The 21,550-nt window shown below is 45.0% G+C and overlaps 1 protein-coding gene across 1 annotated transcript in view; it reads left to right on the plus strand.

The window, feature by feature from the left end:
• GBX1 (gastrulation brain homeobox 1) overlaps positions 1 to 20,305 on the plus strand; it is a 73,861-nt gene extending 53,556 nt beyond the window's left edge. The window contains exon 2 of the mRNA XM_030190041.1: positions 19,791 to 20,305. Within this exon, the coding sequence (XP_030045901.1) occupies positions 19,791 to 20,305 (515 nt within the window). The remainder of the gene's footprint in view (positions 1 to 19,790) is intronic.
• The last annotated feature ends 1,245 nt before the right edge of the window (positions 20,306 to 21,550 follow it).

Raw genomic sequence — 21,550 nt, forward strand, 5'->3', positions numbered from 1 at the left:
CTGGGAGGCAGGTCCACGAGGTCTAGCATGTAGCTCGGGGCATCTCCGTGGATGATTTTGTGAACAATCGTGCAGATCTTGAACGCGATACGCTCTTTAAGTGGGAGCCAGTGAAGTCTTTCTCGTAGGGGTTTCGCACTTTCATATTTTGTTTTGCCAAATATGAGTCTGGCTGCGGTATTCTGGGCTGTTTGACGTTTCTTGATAATCTGTTCTTTGCAGCCAGCGTATAGTGCATTGCAGTAGTCCAGGTGACTTAGCACCATTGACTGTACCAGGTTACGGAAGATGGATCTTGGAAAGAAAGGTTTTACTCGTTTGAGTTTCCACATGGAGTGGAACATCTTTTTTGTTATATTCTTCGCGTGGGTTTCGAGTGTGAGATTTTGATCAATGGTAACTCCCAGAATTTTCAGAGTGTTTGAGACTGGAAGACAGAAGTTTGGTGTGGATATGGTGGTGAAGTTACTTGTGTTATGTTGTGAGGTGAGTATAAGGTATTGTGTTTTTTCTGCGTTGAGTTTTAGCTGGAATGCATCAGCCCAGGAGTGCATGATTTGGAGGCTTTGATTGATCTCATTGGAGATTTCCTTTAAATCATGTTTGAATGGGATATAAATTGTGACATCGTCTGCATATATGTAGGGGTTGAGGTTATGATTGGCCAGTAATTTGGCCAAAGGTATCATCATTAGGTTGAAGAGGGTTGGTGAGAGGGGGGATCCTTGGGGGACTCCACATTCCGGTGTCCATGGGGCTGAGATATCCTCGTTTGCTATTACTTGGTATGATCTTGTGATTAAGAATCCTCTGAACCAGTTGAGAACGTTACCTCCAGCTCCAAAGTATTCGAGAATATTTAGTAATATTCCATGGTTGACCATGTCGAAGGTGCTGGACATGTCAAATTGTGGGAGGAGTATGTTATTGCCAGTTGCAATTGTTTGATTAAATGAGTTCATTAAAGTCACTAGTACAGTTTCAGTACTGTGGTTCGAACGGAATCCTGATTGTGACTTGTGTAGAATTGAGTATTTATTTAGGTAGTCCATGAGTTGTTTCGTCACTATGCCTTCCATGAGTTTGGTTATTAGAGGGATAGATGCTACTGGACGACAGTTGGTTAGGTCATTTGTACTTTTCTTTGCATCTTTAGGTAAAGGGGTTAGTAGAATGTTTCCTTTATCCTTAGGGAAGAGGCCATTTTGTAGCATGTAGTTTAGGTGCTTCGTGAGGTCTGTTATGAATTGCTGAGGGGCAGATTTTACAAGGCTAATAGGGCAGGAATCTAGTTTGCATTGAGACTTAGCATATCTTCCAAGTGATTGGGAGATGCTGTCGATCAAGAGTATGTCAAAATTGGTCCATGATTGGGAATTCCCCGGGTATTAGGTCTAGACATTCAAGGAGGTGTGCGTAATCTGTTGTGTTGGTGGGTATCATGAGTCGTAGCTTTATAATTTTCTCTTTGAAGTAGTTTGCAAGATTGGTTACTGATGGAGTGTCTGTGTTGTTAATAGTAACCGGTGTGGTGTTTAGTAGTTTGTTTACGAGTAGGAAGAGTTTATGTGTGTCTTTGTAGTTTGGTCCGATTTTGGTTTTATAATATGTCCTTTTTGTTTGTCTAATGGTGTATTTGTATTTTCTTTGTAGTTGTTTCCAGTCGTTGAATGTGGAGGCGTCTTGTTTCTTATTCCATGCTCTCTCCAATCTTCTGACTTGTGTCTTTAGTTCTTTTAGTTCTTCATTAAACCATGGTATTGAATTTTTTCTGTGTGAGGTTCTAGTATGAAGCGGTGCTATTTTATCTAGCACGATTCTGCATCTGTTGTCCCATTCAAGAAGAAATTGGTGTGAGTCTGTTGGGGCTGTCCATTCATCATTATAGAACTGTTGCCAAAATGTTAACGGATCTATTTTGCCTCTCGTGGTATATGTTTGTTGTTCTTGTTTATGTTGTGACTTTTTTGCTAGCTATTGAAGGGAGAGGTTTGCTCTGTAGTGGTCAGACCATGGTGTAGCTGTCCATTTAGTCTCTGTTACTGCAAGATTTGGTTCTGGAGAGAATTTGTATGTGATGATATCTAATGTGTGTCCTTTATTATGGGTAGGTTGCATGTTTGGCCAGTGGAGCTCCCATAATTGGAGGAAGTTCTTGCATTCACATACGTTACTTAGGTTAGTATCCTCAAGCTGAAGGTTGATGTCACCTGCTATGAGAAGGTTTTGGGCGGAAACACATGTGTTCGATATGAAATCCATAAACTGCGATTGGGATTCTTGCCAGTTGTCTGGTGGCCTATAAAACAGGATAAGGTTCAAGTGGTCATGTAGGGTTGGGTGGTTGATTCTAACTGAAGCTATTTCCAGATGAGGAAGTATGGATTCTGCTATTGTTGTGACGGTAAATTGGGAGTTATAGATTACGGCTATGCCTCCTCCTCCTCTTTTTCCGTTCCTTGTCCAGTGGGTAATTTTGTATCCTGGAGGGCATAGTTCTAAGATTATGGGATCTTTGGGGTATTTGTATTAGCTGGTGGGGTTCAGTTGGATTTGAATCTGTGATGATTTCTATTGTCTGTTCTCTTGGTATTTTTTTTAAGTTTTTTATTTATGCATTTTGTCACAATCATAAAACATCAGTACCAGCTAGTACAGTTCCATCTCCCGGTTGACATTACTCGGTAACATTTCACAAAGCTTTAACAGTTATAACTCTAGACATTGAATACTAACCATTTTGCAACACCTATCCACCCTCTGTCTCCTCCCACCTCCCTTCCCCCCCTGCCCTACCCCTGTAGCCATCCATATAAGAAGTACTTATAAGCTCACGTTGGTGGATGACCATGTATCATACAAGTCCCAGATCTTCTGATATTGAGCTATTTGTCCCTTACGTGAAATGAGATTGAAGGGGGGCAGACTCAAGAAAAATGTCAGGAAGTATTTTTTCACGGAGAGAGTAGTGGATGCTTGGAATGCCCTCCCGCGGGAGGTGGTAGAAATGAAAACGGTAACAGAATTCAAGCAGGCGTGGGATAAACATAAAGGAATCCTGTTCAGAAGGAATGGATCCTAAGGAGCTTAGCTGAGATTGGGTGGCAGAGCCAGTGGCGGGAGGCGGGGATAGTGCTGGGCAGACTTGTATGGTCTGTGCCAGAGCCGGTGGTGGGAGGCGGGACTGGTGGTTGGGAGGCGGGGATAGTGCTGGGCAGACTTACACGGTCTGTGCCCTCCCTGAAAAGGACAGGTACAAATCAAGGTAAGGTATACACAAAAAGTAGCACATATGAGTTTATCTTGTTGGGCAGACTGGATGGACCATACAGGTCTTTTTCTGCCGTCATCTACTATGTTACTATGTTATGTTACATAATGCGGTAAGCTTAGACATCAACTGAATATATTTCAGTTTCTCCAACACAACTGATAATTCCGGTAATCGGGGCCTCTTCCAGGATGCCGCTAATACCAATTTGCCTGCGACAAACACTTGTGTGGCAAACTGGTGAACATGTTTTTTCACTTCTGGCGGTCTAAAGTGTAGGAGGCAATAGTCCATTTTCATCTGATACTTTGTAGCAGACACTAAGTACACAAAATCTACAATTTTCTCCCAGTACCATTTTGCCTGAGTGCATGCCCACCATATATGACACATGTCTCCCTCCATCCCACATTCCCGCCAGCACATAGCCGAGCCCGAATTAAATATTTTAACCAGGCGGCTGGGCGTATAATACCAGCTATATAGGATCTTGTGTCCATTGCACTGGATACCGACACTCTAAGCAGGGATTTAAAGGCTCGTGCCCATTGTGTTGCGTCGTATGCGGTCCCTAAAGCTCTCTCCCATTTTTGTGTATAGTGTTCTATCGGGTAGGTACGTGCTAGTAGTGCTTTCTATATTCTGGAGATACCTCCCCTTCCTCCACCTCCCATCAAACCGTTTTCTAATTGTGTTTCTTCTAAGTTTAGCTCCTCCGCTGCTTTACATCTGATGAAGTCTCGTGCCTGGTAGTATTGAAAAGCCTGTAGTGGTGAGAGTTCGTGCTCCCGGCAGAGCTCTTGGTATGAGGGGACCTGGCCTTCCTCACACATCTGCCCCAACTCGCACAGGCCCATATCCTCCCAGTCCCGGTATGCTGTATCCAGCCTGCCTGGGCCAAACTGGGGGGCAAATCTAAGGAATGTGTGTCTAAAGTATACCCGCTCTGGGAACAACTGCTCCCATACCTTGCACCAGATATTTAGTGGCCAACGAAGAATCGGGGGACTCTTCTTGATTAGCTCTTTAATTATATGTTTTGGTAACCAGGGTATTGCTCTGAGAGGGAATGGTTCTAGCCAACTTTGTTCTATACAGGTCCAAATTTTCCCTGCATCCTGCAGCCAGATAGCCAGAATTCGCAAGTGAGCTGCGCAGTAGTATGTATAAAAAGATGGGACCCCCATGCCTCCCCTATCTCTAAGCTGATACATCATCTCTTGCCTTACCTGTGGTGGCCTTTTCCTCCATATAAACGAGAACACTCTACTTTGCAGGCCCCAAAAAAAGGCTTCTGGGATGTCAATTGGCAAGGCCATAAATAAGTATAGCAATTTCGGGAGGACTATCATCTTTATAGCGTTAATCCTGCCCACCCAAGACAAGGTCAAACCTTCCCACCACTCTAGATCCTGAAGAAAACCTTGTACTTTATTGGGGAAATTATTACAGAAAATATCTTCCATCCGACGTGTTATATTAACCCCAAGGTATCTGATATATTTACTTGCCCATCTATAGGGGAACTGCTCTTTCAACAACTGTATCTGAGTATTAAGTAGGTTCACATCCAGTGCCTCTGATTTATCAAAATTAATTTTGAATCCCGAGACCACCCCGTACTTTTGTATTTCTTCTCCAATAATCGGGAAGGCTGTCAGGGGATCCTTTAGGGTAAGCAAGATGTCATCTGCAAATAGGAGGATTTTGGTTTCTATTCCCCCTCCTCTCAGACCCTGAACACCTGGGTTTGCTCTGATTATGGCTGCCAAGGGTTCCATCACCAGAGCAAACAGCAGTGGGGATAATGTGCATCCCTGTCTAGTGCCTCTGAGAAGGGAGAAGGGGCGAGTTAAAGTCACATTAATCCGCACAGCTGCTGCCGGTGTCTTATATACAGTGGTGTGCTGGAGCAGGCTCTCACAGGCTCTCGAGTGCCGTTTGTTAAGTTTTTAAGAATTTTGGGAGCCGGTTCTCCATGGCTACTTTAACAAATGGATCCCAAAATGTGGGCTTGGGCCCCTCCTGAATTCTCTTTTACTTTGCTGGCGAGAGAGAGCCCCCTGTTAACAATTTACCAGCACACCCCTGCTTATATATTAAATGCAGCCAATCTGCAAACCTCCCCCCTATGCCAACCTTTTCCAGAGTTGCGAAAAGAAATGGCCAGCTAACCCGATCAAAGGCCTTCTCTGCGTCTAATGATAATATACACAAGGGAGTTTTAGTTATTTGCGCCCCCTGAATTACTTGTAGTGTTCGCTGTATATTATCAAAAGTCTGGCGGTTCTGTACAAAACCAGCCTGGTCTTCATGGATGAGCAATGGGAGATATTTCTGCAGCCTAATGGCCATAATCTTAGAAAACATTTTGTAGTCCACTCCCAGAAGAGAGATAGGCCTATACGAGCTGCACAGCTGTGGGTCTTTGCCCGGCTTAGGCAGAACCGTTATCGTCGCCAGGTTCCATGTCGGAGGCAAGCCAGTGGTCTCATCTAGCGAGTTGACTACTTTGAGCAGTAGGGGGGCTAGCAATTTCCCCAAAATTTTGTAAAATTTGTTAGTAAACCCATCGGGTCCCGGGGCTTTATTAAGAGACAGTCCCCTAATCGCCCGCTCCACCTCCTCTAACGTAATGGGAACCCCTAGGTTATGAGCAGACGTCTCGGGGAGTCTCGTGAGTTCAACACCTTCAAGGTAGTTTGTAATCGCCTCATTTCCACAGTCAGTGTCTGGCCTATAAAGAGTTTTGTAGTATCCCCTAAATGCTGATTCTAAAAATTCGAGGTCAGAGTGTACAGTCCCCCCTGCGTCTCGAAGACCCCCAATCATGTTTCTGCTAACATGTTGTGCTAATTTGTGGGCCAGAAGCCTGTAGGCCAAGTCTGTCTTGGAACCCTGCTAAAACTATATCTTTGGAACTAAGGGCCAAGCCTGGCTCAAAGTACTTTAACTCTGGGACTCTAGGCCAGAAAGAAGCTGTTTGTGCTCAAACTAATACCGGCCTTGCCAGAGCAGTCCACAGGAGATCTATCTATTTATCTATACACCCCTTCCTTGCACATAAATAAATTGATTTTTACTTCATCTTTAAACCTTCTGTGTGGCTGTGTTTTCAAGGCCAGAGGGAACATGGACTACATATTTGGGAAACTTGTAAACCAGTGGCAGCCAAATTATATTTCAAAGTGTAAACCCTGATGGCAGAGCCACCTATAAGGATGTTAAAGACGCCATCCTGAAGTGGATGGGGTGTACACTGGCAGTCTACAGGCAATGGTTCAAGAAAAGAAAAGCACTCTCTTTGACAATGGAAGCTGACTTGGAAGTGGCACAAGTATTCCAGGAAGCACAACTGGTCCCTGAACTGGACAAGGAGAGAAGACCTAGTGGGAGCTCCAGAAGGCAAGAAGAAAAGGCAGTGTTTGAGCACTCAAAGGCGAGAAAACCTCCTTAAAGACAGGGAACTCACACGGGAGGCTCAGAGTGATGCATGCCATCTTTGCCCAGAATGCAGCGCCCCTTGTGGGCCTGAGGACAGGAATTTGGCTCTTTCATTTGCTTTAAGAGTGGAGGAAAGGGACATTTAGCAAGAGACTGCCTTGGACTGAACGAAGAGGCTATGAGAGCGAACGTCATAGACCGACACTTTGTAATTTTGTGGAAGACTGGGATTATATGCTTCAGGCTGAAATGGAAGGAAGTCCCTACCAAGCATTGGTGGACTCCAGCAGCATGAAAACCCTCGTACAAATGGGAATCCTCACCCGGCCTCAAGTGAATCATGAGCAGACAGTGACTATCTCTTGTGTACACTGGGATCAGAGGGAATGTCTGACCATTCAAATTTCCTTAAAAACTCCAGTTGGAGAAGCCTGTTTGAAGGTCGGGGGACTTGTCTTAGCTACCTTACCCAGGAATCCTGGGCTGGGATTTTCCCAGGTTTGAAGCCCTCTGGACATTGCCAACTGCTAGCCCGGAGTAGGTGGATGAGTTCTTCCCTTTGGAGGATCCTGAGTTATATGTGGAGAATTCAAAGTGACCCAAATCCCACCAGCAGTATTGCCTGGAGAAGCTAAGTGGCACCCTGAATTTTGGAGCTGAAGTAGATGAGGACCTGGGTGCAGGTGAAGACACCCAGGGAAACCCTGATCAGTTAGAGAATATGGCCAGGGAATTTTAAGAGAGCTCAGTTAGAAGATGAGTCCTTCAGAGAGGGCCTCCCATAGTGCATTGGCTACTGTAGTGATCTTTATGTTGCACAATGCAATGGCTTCTGGGTAGAAAGTTCCACAGTTTACGATGACCAGAATATAGTTGTTGCTTTGGGTGGTTTGCTTCTCTCAAATCGGGCATGATGAATGGCAGGTAGAACCCTTGCAGGGATGTTCAAATGGCCGATTGGGCAGGTCTGGCAATATAGCTGGATTTGTCTATATGAGTGTGGTCATAAAAATTGGGCCATTATCTGCCCTCAGGTCTTTTCCTCCCACATGTGAACCCTAATAGGTGCTTGTGATAGGGTTGATGTACTAACACTTGCCCAATCCAGGTCACAAGTCACCTGACATAAACCTAAATAGTAGCAACATTCTATGCTACCAATCCCAGGGCAAGCAATGGCTTCCCCATGTCTATCTCAATAGCAGACTATGGACTTTTCCTCCAGGAACTTGTCCAAACCCAGATATGCTAACCGGTGTTACTACATCATCTGGCAATGAGATCCATAGCTTAACTATTTTTTGAGTGAAAACAATATTTCCTTCTATTTGTTTTAAAAGTATTTCCATATAGTTGTTTAATAGTAATATATAAGCATGATGACTAAATAAGTATGTAAAATTTCTTCTTGAAATTCAAAGCGGTTGCTAAGAAAAGTGCAAAAAACAGACCATTTTAGTAGCCGCCCTCTGGACCGACTCCATCCTGTTTAGATCTTTCTGAAGGTTTGGCCTCCAGAATTGTACACAATATTCTAAATGAGGTCTCACCAGAGTCTTACACAGGGGTATCATCACCACCTTTTTCCTACTGGCACCCAAGCATCCTTCTAGCTCTCGCCGTCACCTTTTCTGTATAAGACTCTGGTGAGACATCGTTTAGAGTTCATAAGTACATAAGCACTGCCACGCTGGGAAAAGACCAAAGGTCCATCAAGCCCAGCACTCTGTGTCCAACAGTGGCCAATCCAGGCCCCAAGAACTTGGCAAAAACCCAAAATTTAATAATGATCAATGGACTTTTCCTTCAGGAATCTGTCCAGACCCCCTTTAAACTCAGCAGGGCGAGGAGTGGCCTAGTGGTTAAGGTGGTGGACTTTGGTCCTGAGGAACTGAGTTCAATTCCCAGCACAGGCAGCTCCTTGTGACTCTGGGCAAGTCACTTAACCCTCCATTGCCTGCTGCATTGAGCCTGCCATGAGTGGGAAAGCGTGGGATAAAAAAAAAAAATATCTTCTCCAGCAGTGAGTTCCAGAGTCTAACTACGCACTGAGTAAAGAAACTTTCTTTGATTTGTTTTAAACCTACCACATTCTAATTTCATCTTGTGTCCCCTGGTTCTATTATAGTTAGAAAGCGTAAACAAATGCTTCACATCTGTCCGCTCTACCCCGCTCATTATTTTGTACACCTCTATCATATCATCCCTCAGCCACCTTTTCTCCAGGCTAAATAGTCCTAGCCATCTTAACCTCTCCTCATAGGGTAGTCGTCCCATCCCTTTTATCATTTCGTGTATAATTCTGGAGACTGCGCCTTCAAAAAGATATAAACAGGATGGAGTCGGTCCAGAAAGCACCTACTAAAATGGTCAGTGGTCTTCATCATATGGGGACAGATTTAAAGATCTCAACATGTATTCTTTGGAAGAAAGGTGGGAGAGGGGAGATATGCACAGGCAGTGATTCTTTTTCAACTGAGAGGAAGCTCTGGAATGAGGGGGCATTTTGTAAAGGTGAAAGGGGATAGACTCAGAAGTAACCCAAGGAAATACTTCTTCACGGAAAGGGTGGTGAATTCATGGAACGGCCTGCTAGTAGAGGTGGTGGAGTTGAAACCAGTATCTGAATTCAAAGGATCTCTAAGGGAATGATGAGCAGAGCAGATGGCATGGATGGGCAGACTGGATAGGCCATATAATCAAACGCGAACGCCTATGTGTAAGAACGTCCATCGCTGAGAACGGGTCTGTGAAGGGGCGGGCCGAACTGTATTTTCGAAAAAAATGGATGTCCATCTTTTTTTTCGAAAATACATTGGATTAGGGCGTTTTTTGAGCTGGGCGATAATCGAAACCGAAGCGTCCCAGCTCAAATACGACCAAATCCAAGGCATTTGGTCGTGGGAGGGGCCAGCATTCGTAGTGCACTGGTCCCCCTGAGATGCCTCTATGCCAGCCTCAAATATCATACCTAGCTCCATGACAGTAGTATGCAGGTCCCCAGAGCAATTTTACTTTAGTTGGTGCTGCGCGGGACCCATGCAGAGAGCAAAAATCGGAAGAAAAAAAAAAAACAGGCAAGCAAGTGCAGTCAGGGACGTCCAAATTAAAAGATAGTAAAAGGGGGAATTGAACCAGCAACCTTCTGATTACAAGCTCAGTGCTCTAGCCAGTGCACCACTGATTAGATCTCCTGCCCCTTCCATTAAGTCTCTCCAAGTTTCTGTCAGCCAATCACAGCTTGTTTAGCTGACATCGGTGTCAGCTAAACAGCTGTGATTGGTTGACAGAAACTTGAAGGGACTTAATGGAAAGGGAAGGACATCTAAGCAACTGAATAAGGTGGCTCACTGGCTAGAGCACTGAGTTTGTAATCAGAAGGTTGTTGGTTCAAATCCCCCTTTTACTAGCTTGGTAATTTTGACGTCCCTGACTGCACTTGCTCGTTTTTTTTTTTCTTCCGATTTTTCCTCTCTGCATGGGTCCCACACAGCACCAACTAAACTAAAATTACTTTGGGGACCTGCATACTACTGTCATGGAGCTGGGGATGACATTTGAGGCTGGCTTACAAGTTGGAAAAAAAAGTGTTTAACGTTCGTTTTTTTTTTTGGTGGGAGGGGGTTAGTGACCACTGGGGGAGTCAGGGGAGGTCATCCCCGGTTCCCTCCAGTGGTCATCTGGTCATTTAGGGCACTTTTTTGGGACCTGTTCGTGAAAAAAACGGGTCCAACAAAAGTGACCTAAATTCTCTCTAAAAACGCCTTTCTTTTTTCCACTATCGGCCGAGCACGCACATCTCTGCCCAGCCGATAACCACGCCTCAGTCCCGCCTTCACCACGCCTCCGACACGCCCCCATCAACTTTATTCGTTCCCGCAACGGAGTGCAGTTGGAAACGCCCAAAATCGGCTTTCGATTATACCGATTTGGGCACCCGCATGAGAAAGACGTCCATGTCCCGATTTAGGTCGGAATATAGGCGTTTTTCTCTTTCGATTATAAGCAGGATGGTCTATATCTGCTTACATCTGTTTCTCTATTTGCTATTAAGCATTATCCCATTTTACCTGAAGAATCCAAAGTAAACCCTTTGGTTCAGAACTTAAATTATTAGATGAAAGGAGATTGCTGAGTGAATTAATTATGCCATTGGCCTCCTAGTTTAAGTAAGTCCCAATCCTGACCTCCCTACAAATTATTAAAACAAACAAACTAAAAGTAACCCTCCTGATGCTCACCAGGCAAAAATCCCATTTGTCTTTTAATTCTGTCACTATTTTTGTCTCCTCCTTTTTAGGAGGGCATTTCAGGCGTCCACCACCCTTTCTTGAGGTTGCTTTTGAGTCTACTTTGGAAAATAAAAAGACCTTCATTTGTTCAGTAATTCCTTTCAAATTTCTAAATGTTTCGAGCTCTAGATGGTCTTCAAAATCGAACATGGTTCACCTCACAAATGCCCTGAACAGGACCATCTTTTCTGCTTGTTCTGCCCCTCTCTTTGCAGCCAAGTATCCTTTTCACATTGTTTTGCTGTCTTCAAATCCCCAAACATTATAACCCAAGGTCTCTCTCCTGGTCTGTGGACATCAGTTTCTCCCCTTCTGTTGCCTATAGTTCCTTTGGGTTTCTGCACTTCATATTAAAGATTAACTGCCAAACATTCATCCAGCCATTGGCTAATTTATGCCTTGCAAAACAGCACAGAGGGTTCAAAGCACAAAAAGTACCAAGAGCCTTCAGAAACTGAACAAGTCCTTTTATTCCACAGCGTAGATCAATCTTGTACATCAATGACCAGACACGGGCCGTGTTTCAGTGCACAGCGCCTGCATCAGGAATCATTTGACATCAAAAGTCCAATATGAATATGCCCAGCATCTCAGCTGAAGGCAAATGTTAGGAACCTGTACTTTAATTTATGCTTTGAACAGATGAATTTCACGCCAACCCATTCAGTAGGAGATATGATTTCTAATGGTTATGCTTCCATTCTGCACTGCAAAACCACACAACTGCTACAACTGATTTCTATGTGCTATTAGACATATGCTGTGCGTAAGTACATAAGTATTGCCATACTGGGAAAGACCAAAGGTCCATCGAGCCCAGCATCCTGTTTCCACCAGTGGCCAATCCAGATCACAAATACCTGGCAAGATCCCAAAAATGTACAAAACATTTTATACTGCTTATCCCAGAAATAGTGGATTTTACCCAAGTCCATTTAATAACGGTCTATGAACTTTTCCTTTAGGAAGCCGTCCAAACCTTTTAAAAACTTCGCTAAGCTAACCGCCTTTACCACGTTCTCTGGCAATGAATTCCAGAGTTTAATTACACGTTGAGTGAAGAAAAATTTTCTCAGATTCGTTTTAAATTTACTACATTGTAGCTTCATCACATGCCCTCTAGTCCTAGTATTTTTGGAAAGCGTGAACAGACGCTTCACATCTACCCATTCCAACTCCACTCATTTTATAGACCTCTTTCATATCTCCCCTTAGCTGTCTTTTCTCCAAGCTGAAGAGCCCTAGCCGCTTTAGCCTTTCCTCATAGGGAAGTCGTCCCATCCCCTTTATCATTTTCGTCTCCCTTCTCTGCACCTTTTCTAATTCCACTATATCTTTTTGAGATGCGGTGACCAGAATTGAACACGTCCTCTAGGCCCCCAGCAGCTTGGTACCACTGAGAAGCTAGGGTCCACTGAGCTGATCTCATGTAAAGATGGGCCATGTGTGTCACATGAACTGTGGAGGCCATGTGGCCGAGCAATCTCAACATCTGCCGAGCTGTGATCTGCTGTGACGCCTGGACCCAAGAAACGAGAGACAGAAGAGTGTTGGCCCTCGTTTCGGGGAGGTAGGCACGAGCCGTCTGAGAGTCCAGCAGAGCTCCTATGAATTCTAGTCTCTGTACTGGAAGAAGGTGGGACTCTGGGTAATTGATCACAAACCCTAGTAGCTCCAGGAGTCGAATAGTCATCTGCATGGACTGTAGAGCTCCTGCCTTGGAGGTGTTCTTTACCAGCCAATCGTCGAGATACGGGAAGACGTGCACTCCCAGTCTGCTACGACAGCCAGGAATTTTGTAAACACCCTGGGTGCAGAGGCGAGACCAAAGGGTAGCACACAGTACTGAAAATGCCGTGTTCCCAGACGGAATCGAAGATACTGCCTGTGAGCTGGCAGTATAGGGATGTGAGTGTAAGCATCCTTTAAGTCCAGAGAGCATAGCCAATCGTTTGCCTGAATCATGGGAAGAAGGGTGCCCAGGGAAAGCATCCTGAACTTTTCTCGGACCAGATATTTGTTCAGGGTCCTTAGGTCTAGGGTGGGACGCATCCCCCCTGTTTCCTTTTCCACAAGGAAGTACCTGGAATAGAATCCCAACCCTTCCTGCCCCGGTGGCACGGGCTCGACCGTATTGGCGCTGAGGAGGGCGGAGAGTTCCTCTGCAAGTACCTGTTTGTGCTGGAAGCTGAAGGACTGAGCTCCCGGAGGACAATTTGGAGGTCTGGAAGTCAACTTGAGGGAGTATCCTAGCCGGACTATTTGAAGAACCCACTGGTTGGAGGTTATGAGAGGCCACCTTTGGTGAAAAAATTTTAACCTCCTCCCGACTGGCAGATCGTCCGGCACGGACACCTTGATGTCGGCTATGCTCTGCTGGAGCCAATCAAAAGCCCGTCCCTTGCTTTTGCTGGGGAGCTGCTGGGGCCTGTTGAGGCACACGCTGTTGATGAGAACGAGTGTGCTGGGGTTTGGCCTGGGCAGCAGGCTGATGAAAGGGAGGATAGTGGGGGGGGGGGGGGGTGTCAAGATGGTGGCGGAGTCGGATGTTGAGTGAAACGCTCCTGAGAAGCTGTTACGGGAGGACGATTTTTCTAACTTAGAGATGCCACATACAAAACGAAAAGCGGTGGCGAGGACAGTTCCCCCGCCTCCCTCCACCTTTACCCCGATACAGCCAAACATCGAGCGATTCCTCACCGCTTCCTCGACGAGAAGGGAGCCGGATCCCATAGTGTTGCCGACTAGAGAAGAGGATTCAACGCTGGGAGAGGAAGTCTCCCTATCACCTCCACCGAATATACTGCCTCCATGTCCGGCGTCGACTGCGGAGTTGGGGGCGATTCAACAACTCACCGGAAGTGTGAGGAGTGAGACGCCAAGCGAGGGACCAACCCTGCAATACACGCTGTGCTCAGAGGAGATTCCCCGTGAGAAAATGGAGATAAATCTAGAATTGATTTGGTGGATGCTGAATAAAATGGACAAGACATTACAAAAGACATCAGGTGAGGTAGCTACCTGTAATTCTAAAATGGAAGAGTTAAAAATGACAGTTGAGTCTGTAAAGCAAGATTTGGCTACAAAAGTTACTAAAGTGCAACAGGAAGTAGAAATGCTTCAAAAGTTTAGAGACGTTGTGATAAAAGATAATACAGAGTCTCGTCGAAAGATTGAAATATTAGAAAATTATAACCGACGATTAAATATCAGGTGTTTAAACTTTCCTAAAATCCCAAGTTGCACTTCATTGAATCTTTTTAAGAGATATTTGACCGAAAATTTAAAATTTCCTCAAGAAGCGATACCGCCTATAAATAAATTGTATTATATTATATTTCTAGTGCAAAAAAGGAAGAAGGAGAGAATACGTTACCAAAAGATATAAACTTGGAAAATCTTTCAGACTTGTTGGAACAATCTCTAGACGAGAAATCTGAAAGAGCTACTCTTATTGTCTCGTTAGTATTTGAACAAGATCTTAATGCTATAATGAAGATGTACTTTAAAAATAATAAAACCCTCTTTGGAGGTGGAAAAGTTTGGATTTATCCTGACGTCACAAAACAAACTCAGCAAAGGAGGAAGATTTTTCTAGCAATGAGAAAGAGAACTGTGGAGTTGGGGGGTTCTTTTCTATTGGCTTACCCATGTAAATGTATAGTAAAGCTGAATAATACTAAGTATATATTTTATTCACCAGAACAGCTAAAATCTTTTCTGGACTCGAAGCAAGTATGAAATAACAACGAATAGAAATGTCAGGAAACGCCGTATTGTTTATTATATTGATTTTCCTTAATAGTCTTCTCTTTTTATAACGCCCCCCCCCCCCCCAGGTTTTGGGGTCTAGGAAGCCTCTAAACACGATATACTTATTTTTCCATTATATTATTTAAAAATTTGGATTATGTATAATTTGTTTGTATTAGATTGCTGGAAATAAGTTTAAAATTGTTTCCTTTAACTATGACTGTATCTCTGAGACTAGTAATTCTTGTTCTCAAATTATAAAAGTCAATAAATAAATAAAAAGAGAGGGAGGATTGTAATTATGCTTAGTAGAATAGGAAACAGTCCTCCGTCCCCCATAAAAACGTCTACCAGTTGAGGTAGAGGCTGAAGGCGACCGGCGGGAGAATTTGTCGAAAGCGGGGTCCCGCTGGTGGAGCTGCTCTACCACCGACCTTTTCTCCAAAAATATTATCCCCCCGGCAAGGAGAATCCGCAATCCGCTGCTGGAACCTATTCTCCAGGTCGGAGGCACGCAGCCATGAGAGTCTGCGCATCACCACACCTTGAGCAGCAGCCCTGGACGCAACATCAAAAGTATCGTAAACACCCCTGGCCAGGAATTTACGACATGCCTTCAGCTGCCTGCCCACCTGCTGAAAAGGCTTGGCCTGCTCAGAAGGGAGCTTGTCCACCAAGTCCGCCAACTGCCGCATATTGTTCCGCATATGAATGCTCGTGTAGAGCTGGTATGACTGGATTTTGGAAATGAGCATTGCGGAATGGTAGGCCTTCCGCCCAAAAGAGTCCAAGGTTCTAGAGTCACGGCCCGGGGGCGCCGAAGCATACTCCCTAGAACTCTTGACCTTCTTAAGGTCCAGATCCACCACACCAGAATCATGAGGCAACTGGGTCCTCATTAAGTCTGGGTCCCCATGGATCCGATATTGGGATTCTATTTTCTTGGGAATGTGGGGAGTAGTTAACGGCTTCGCCCAGTTCGCCAGCAATGTCTGTTTGAAGACATGATGCATGGGTACAGTGGACGATTCCTTAGGTGGCGAAGGATAGTCCAAAAGCTCAAACATCTTGACCCTTGGCTCATCCTCAGTAACCACAGGGAAGGGAATGGTTGTAGACATTTCCCGGACAAAGGTCACGAAAGACAGACTCTCGGGAGGAGAAAGCTGCCTTTCAGGAGAGGGAGTAGGATCAGAGGGAAGACCGCAAGACTTCTCGTCAGAGAAATATCTCTTGTCCTCCTCTGTTTCCCACGAGGCCTCACCATCCGTATCGGACACCAGTTCATGAACCTCAGTCCGAAGCCGAGCCTGTCTCGACTCCATGGAAACCTGGCCACGGTGGGTACGCCGAGAGGAAGACTCCCGCACCATCGGCGATGAAGCTCCCTCCATCAATGTCATCAGGGAGTCAGCCTGGGAGGCCGCCGATGCGGGTACCACAAGCGGTATCGGGACCGGAGACCTCACCACGGGCGAGGAGCCAGCCGCTGCCTGTCTCAACGGCACCAGCGGCGCAAGCACCCCTGGTACCGGAGCGGAAGGGCATAGCAGCTCTTCCAGGATCCCTGGAAGAATGGCCCGGAGGCTCTTGTTCAGAGTGGCTGTCGAGGAAGGCAAGGGGTCCGGTACCGGCGACGAGCTCAGAATCTGTCCTGTGCGCGGAGGCGGTACCGGGCTGTCCATAGTAGAGTGCATCGACACCTCTTGTATGGAGGGCGAGCGGTCCTCCCGGCACCGACGCTTAGCGGGTGCCGAATCCTTCGGCGACCCGGAGCTCTCGGTACCGCAACGGGAAGGCGACCGATGACTATGCTTCTTTGCCTTCGCACGAAGCACGTCACCGGTACCACCCGGTACCGAAGAGGAGGACGTTGAATCCAAACACCTCCTCAGGCCCGAGTCCGAGACAGGCGGAGACCTACTCGAGGGCTCAACGCTACCAGCAGGGGAATGGACAGCCCTCACCTGTGCTCCTGATGACAATGCAGCCTCCGACGACATCGATACCTCCGATGACCTCGGTACTGCAGACGTCGAAGTACTGGACGAGGCTCCGAACAAAAGGTTCCACTGAGCCAATCTCACCGCCTGAGTCCTGTTCTTCAGCAGAAGACAGAGAGTGCAGGCTTGGGGACGATGACCGGCCCCCAAACACTGAAGACACGAAACGTGCCTGTCAGTGAGCGAAATCATCCGGCTGCACCGCGTGCACTTTTTGAAGCCGCTGGGAGGCTTCGATGACAAGGGCGGAAAAATCACACCGGCGAAATCAAAATCTGCGATGATGCCAAAAGAGAGCACTAAAACAGGAAAAAACCTGTGCGGGCGGTCGAAAAGGCCGCTTCCGACAATGAAAGGAAACTTAACGGGGAAAAACACTAGAAAATAGCGGAAATGTTTTTTTTTTTTACAAGAACACGAAGAACGTGAGGCCTAGCAAAAGTTGTTGCTAGGGAAGATCTCTGGTCTGAGGGCTGCCGTTGGACGTTACCCATCAGTGAGAACAAGCAGCCTTCAAGGATGCCCTCAGGAATACTTGGGCGCCCCGTTCGATTATGCCCCTCATTGTAATTTTATGCTTGTGCTTTTAATTTGTTCAGAATTGGATGGGTACAATGAAAGCGGTTTTAAACATAATAAATACATGTTCAATCTTTCAGGTGCACTGAGATTTGTTTTGGTTCCTCTGAATCACTACCATTATGTAACATTTTCTACTATGGGTATCTCCCTTACATCTTCCTTAGTGAAGACTGAAGCAAAGAATTCATTTAGTCTCTACCATGGCTTTTTCCTGCCTCAGTGCTCCTTATACCCTTCACTCATCCAATGGTCCAGTTCACTGCCTCATGCTCTTTTTGTTTTCAATGTAGCTAAAAAAAAGCTTTGCCTGCCTGAACATGCTTTGCATCTAACTTGCTTGTGTTTGTTTATTCACTTACACGTTGATTGACATCGTATTGCCCACTGATCCAGCACTGAACAGATGCTTCTCAAACCAGCAACTCCTTTCAATCCTCCATCCCACCCCAATGACCACTTCCTTCCATTACTTCTCTGCCCTTCATCCGGTTCAACACTTTTCCAACTCCAGTATTCCAGAAGGTCTATCTTCTGACATGAAAGCAGGGATCAGACCAGAGCAACCAAACTCCACCAGGTTTCTTCCCTGTAATCTCTCTAAATATATTAGAAGACTGTAGTACCTCTCCTATTCCTAGCCTGTAGTCTGCTCCATCTCCAGACTCTCTAGCCTCTCCCTCCCTGTACTATTCTCGCACCCGTATGTCTCTTAAGCCTAGAGTTGTTTTGTTTTCCTTGCCCCCACTCCAAGCATCTCAGTCCTTGTGGAAAGAACATAAGAACAGAAAAATAGCCCTACTGGGTTAGACCAGTGGTCCATCTAGCCCATTATTCCTGCTTCCAACAGTGGCCAACACAGGTCACAAGTACCTGGCAGAAACCCAATTAGAAGCAACATTGTGAAAAATTGATTCACTTTTACCTGTTCTACACCACTCAGGATTTTATAGACCTCAATCGAATTTCCACTCAGCCATCTCCTTTCCAAGCTGAAGAGCCCTAACCTCTTTAGCCTTTCCTCATAGGGAGGCAGATGTGCCTCTGCTAGCATGTGTCTCGCGCTTGCTCATTTTTGGGGTGAGGTGTGGGAACAGACTATTTCCATCAGCCTCAAAGACTTGTTTAGTTTTCACTTATAAAACGTTCTTGCAGCTCTACCTACTTTGTAGAATTCTTTTCCCACAGAGCTGAGATGTGGAAAAAAAAACCCTACTTGAAATTCAGAAAGTTGTAGAAGTTCTGGTTGTTTAGAAAAAATATTTAAGTAGAGGAGTGTGGTAGCCGTGTTAGTCCACTCTTAAGGTTATCAATAGAAATCAAACAAAATAAAACATGGAAAAGAAAATAAGATGATACCTTTTTTATTGGACATAACTTAATACATTTCTTGATTAGCTTTCGAAGGTTGCCCTTCTTCTACATGGAATCTTGCTAGTCTTTGAGATTCTACTTGGAATGTTGCTACTCTTTGGGGTTCTACATGGAATCTTGCTACTCTTTGGGATTCTACATGGAATGTTGCTACTCTTTGGGGTTCTACATGTTAAATAGAGAGGTGTGGTAGCCGTGTTAGTCCACTCTTAAGGTTATCAATAGAAATCAAACAAAATAAAACATGGAAAAGAAAATAAGATGATACCTCTTTTATTGGACATAACTTAACACATTTCTTGATTAGCTTTCGAAGGTTGCCCTTCTTCCTCAGATCGGAAATAAGCAAATGTGCTCGCTGACAGTGTATATAAGTGAAAACATACTTCCTACCCACCCCCCTCCTCCCACCTTGTCAGACTGTCAAAGTAATGCTTTGATGTTTCTCTCATATATACTATCTGCTACCACATTTGCTTATTTCCGATCTGAGGAAGAAGGGCAACCTTCGAAAGCTAATCAAGAAATGTATTAAGTTATGTCCAATAAAAAAGGTATCATCTTATTTTCTTTTCCATGTTTTATTTTGTTTGAAAAAATATTTGAAATTGCTGATTTTAAACTGTGCTCCAATGTCTTCTGTAAACTGTCCAGGGCTATGATGTTGAGAAGGTATAGAAAAACTTTGCTTATCATTTATCGTTATTATTATTAGATTCTCATGGTTGTTTTGCTTCAGCATCACCAGAGGTTACGGCTCCTTCCTGATTTTTTTCTTGCTCATTAGCATTTACTGACTGCCTGCTGGTGCTTAATTTGTTAATTAATATATTAATTTCTTTTGTTTTTCTCTCTCCTTTTCTGCACTTTTTCTCTTTATTCCTGCTTACTCTTCACCTATCCTTTCCTTTCTATTGTTTCTTCATTTCTCTCCCTTACATTGTCTCTGTTTCTTTCCTGTATTGCCATGCACATTTCGTCTCATCTCTATCTCCCACCTTGTTTCCATTCCCAATTCTTTCTCCTGCATGTGTCTCTTTCTCTCTCTCTCCTGCTTCTTTCTTTGTTTCCCAGCTGATGGAAAAGTGTACAGCTCAGATGAGGAGAAGCTGGAGGTGAAGTCTGCTGAGACACCAGGCAGCGAGAGGGAGGACAGCAGTTCAGGAGACAGTGAAGAAGAGACATTCTTGGAAGATAGCACCAGCCCCTTAGGACCAAAGACCAAGCTAAAAGGTGGTTCACAGGAGCTTGTGGTCCCTGGGAGTAACACTGGCAAAGGCCGCAGGAGGCGAACAGCTTTTACTAGTGAGCAGCTCCTGGAGCTGGAGAAGGAGTTTCACTGTAAGAAGTACCTGTCTCTGACCGAGAGGTCACAGATAGCCCATGCTCTCAAGCTAAGTGAGGTACAGGTAAAGATCTGGTTCCAGAATCGCAGAGCCAAGTGGAAACGGATCAAGGCTGGCAATGTGAACAACAGGTCTGGGGAACCGGTCAGAAACCCTAAAATTGTGGTTCCTATCCCTGTACATGTGAACCGATTTGCAGTAAGGAGTCAACACCAGCAGATAGAACAGGGCAGCAGGCCCTGAGGAAGGCAGATGGGGAGAGGATTTCCAGCTGTCTTTAGCCACATCCAAAGCTCCAACTCTAGCACTTGCTCCCTCTCCCCTTCTTCCAAACTACCAGCCTCCTCTTCATCCTGTACTTCATCTTTCCCTTTCCCTCAAAACCAAGTTCTCTTCACTAATAGCTGATCAGTCCTACGTTTTGACCAATGCCTTCCCCAACCCAAATGCGTAGCACGCCAAACCTTCACCTTTTAAATAATACATTTCCCAATCTACAATCCTTCACAAATACCCACCACATCAACCTCCATGACCCCCAACTTAAGCTTCCACATGTACTCACAACTAACCTTCCCAACCCAATCCCTTGACAAATATTTTCCCTATTTTTGAGATTGCATCGCTATTTCCCTCCTCAACCTCAATTCTATCACCAGTACACTTGATCAAAGTTTTTTTTCATATTTATTCTCAACCTTGGCCCAAGCTTAACAGTGGCCCGCAATGACCCTTACCTTCCACTGTCCCCTAAAGTCCAATATTTCAGCCAAATTTACCCTATCTTGTAAACTAAACCCAACTCTCTCTCTCCTTCTATTCTACCAACCCCCCTTATCTCAATCCCTATCTTCCTTTCCAGTACTACTCTGTCTTCACTTTCAACTCCCCTTCACCTGTGTGTTCAGAAAAATTGCACTTAATCTAAAACTCAGTTTTGGGCTCTATGATGCAAGATAGGTACTCTGCATCGACATCAGACAGTCCAAAGAGCTCTGAAGTTAGAGTTCACCACAAATGTGTGAAAATCCTAGAACTTTCAATAGCAGCAGATGACTGAAAACCAAATGTGGAAATGTTCACAATAAAAAATACTCTTAATGCAAAAGGAAGGCGAAGAACGCCATTTTTCATGAACATCTTGGCAATGGAGGACTGTATCCAAAAGCTACGAATGGAGATGGATCACGTGAAAGAGACAAACTGTGTCCAAAGGAAGGGAATTATTTCAGGAGAAACCTCATCTAGATGCACATTATTAAACTATTTGTAAATGTCGCTGTATTTATTTTTTTGTAAGATATGTAGACAGTGTGTGCGTGCACTCATGATTTTCACATGAGATTTTGATTTAGTGTGGACAGAGTTGGGCTGTACCAAGGACAATCTTCTGTGATGCATGGAAAGTCTTTCTTTGAAGCTGGGCAGAGCTCAGGAGGGGAGAGTGTATCAGACAAACATGCTCTCACTCTCTTTCTTTCTCTAGTC

Source organism: Microcaecilia unicolor, chromosome 1 (assembly GCF_901765095.1).
Source record: "Microcaecilia unicolor chromosome 1, aMicUni1.1, whole genome shotgun sequence".
Lineage (NCBI taxonomy): Eukaryota > Metazoa > Chordata > Amphibia > Gymnophiona > Siphonopidae > Microcaecilia > Microcaecilia unicolor.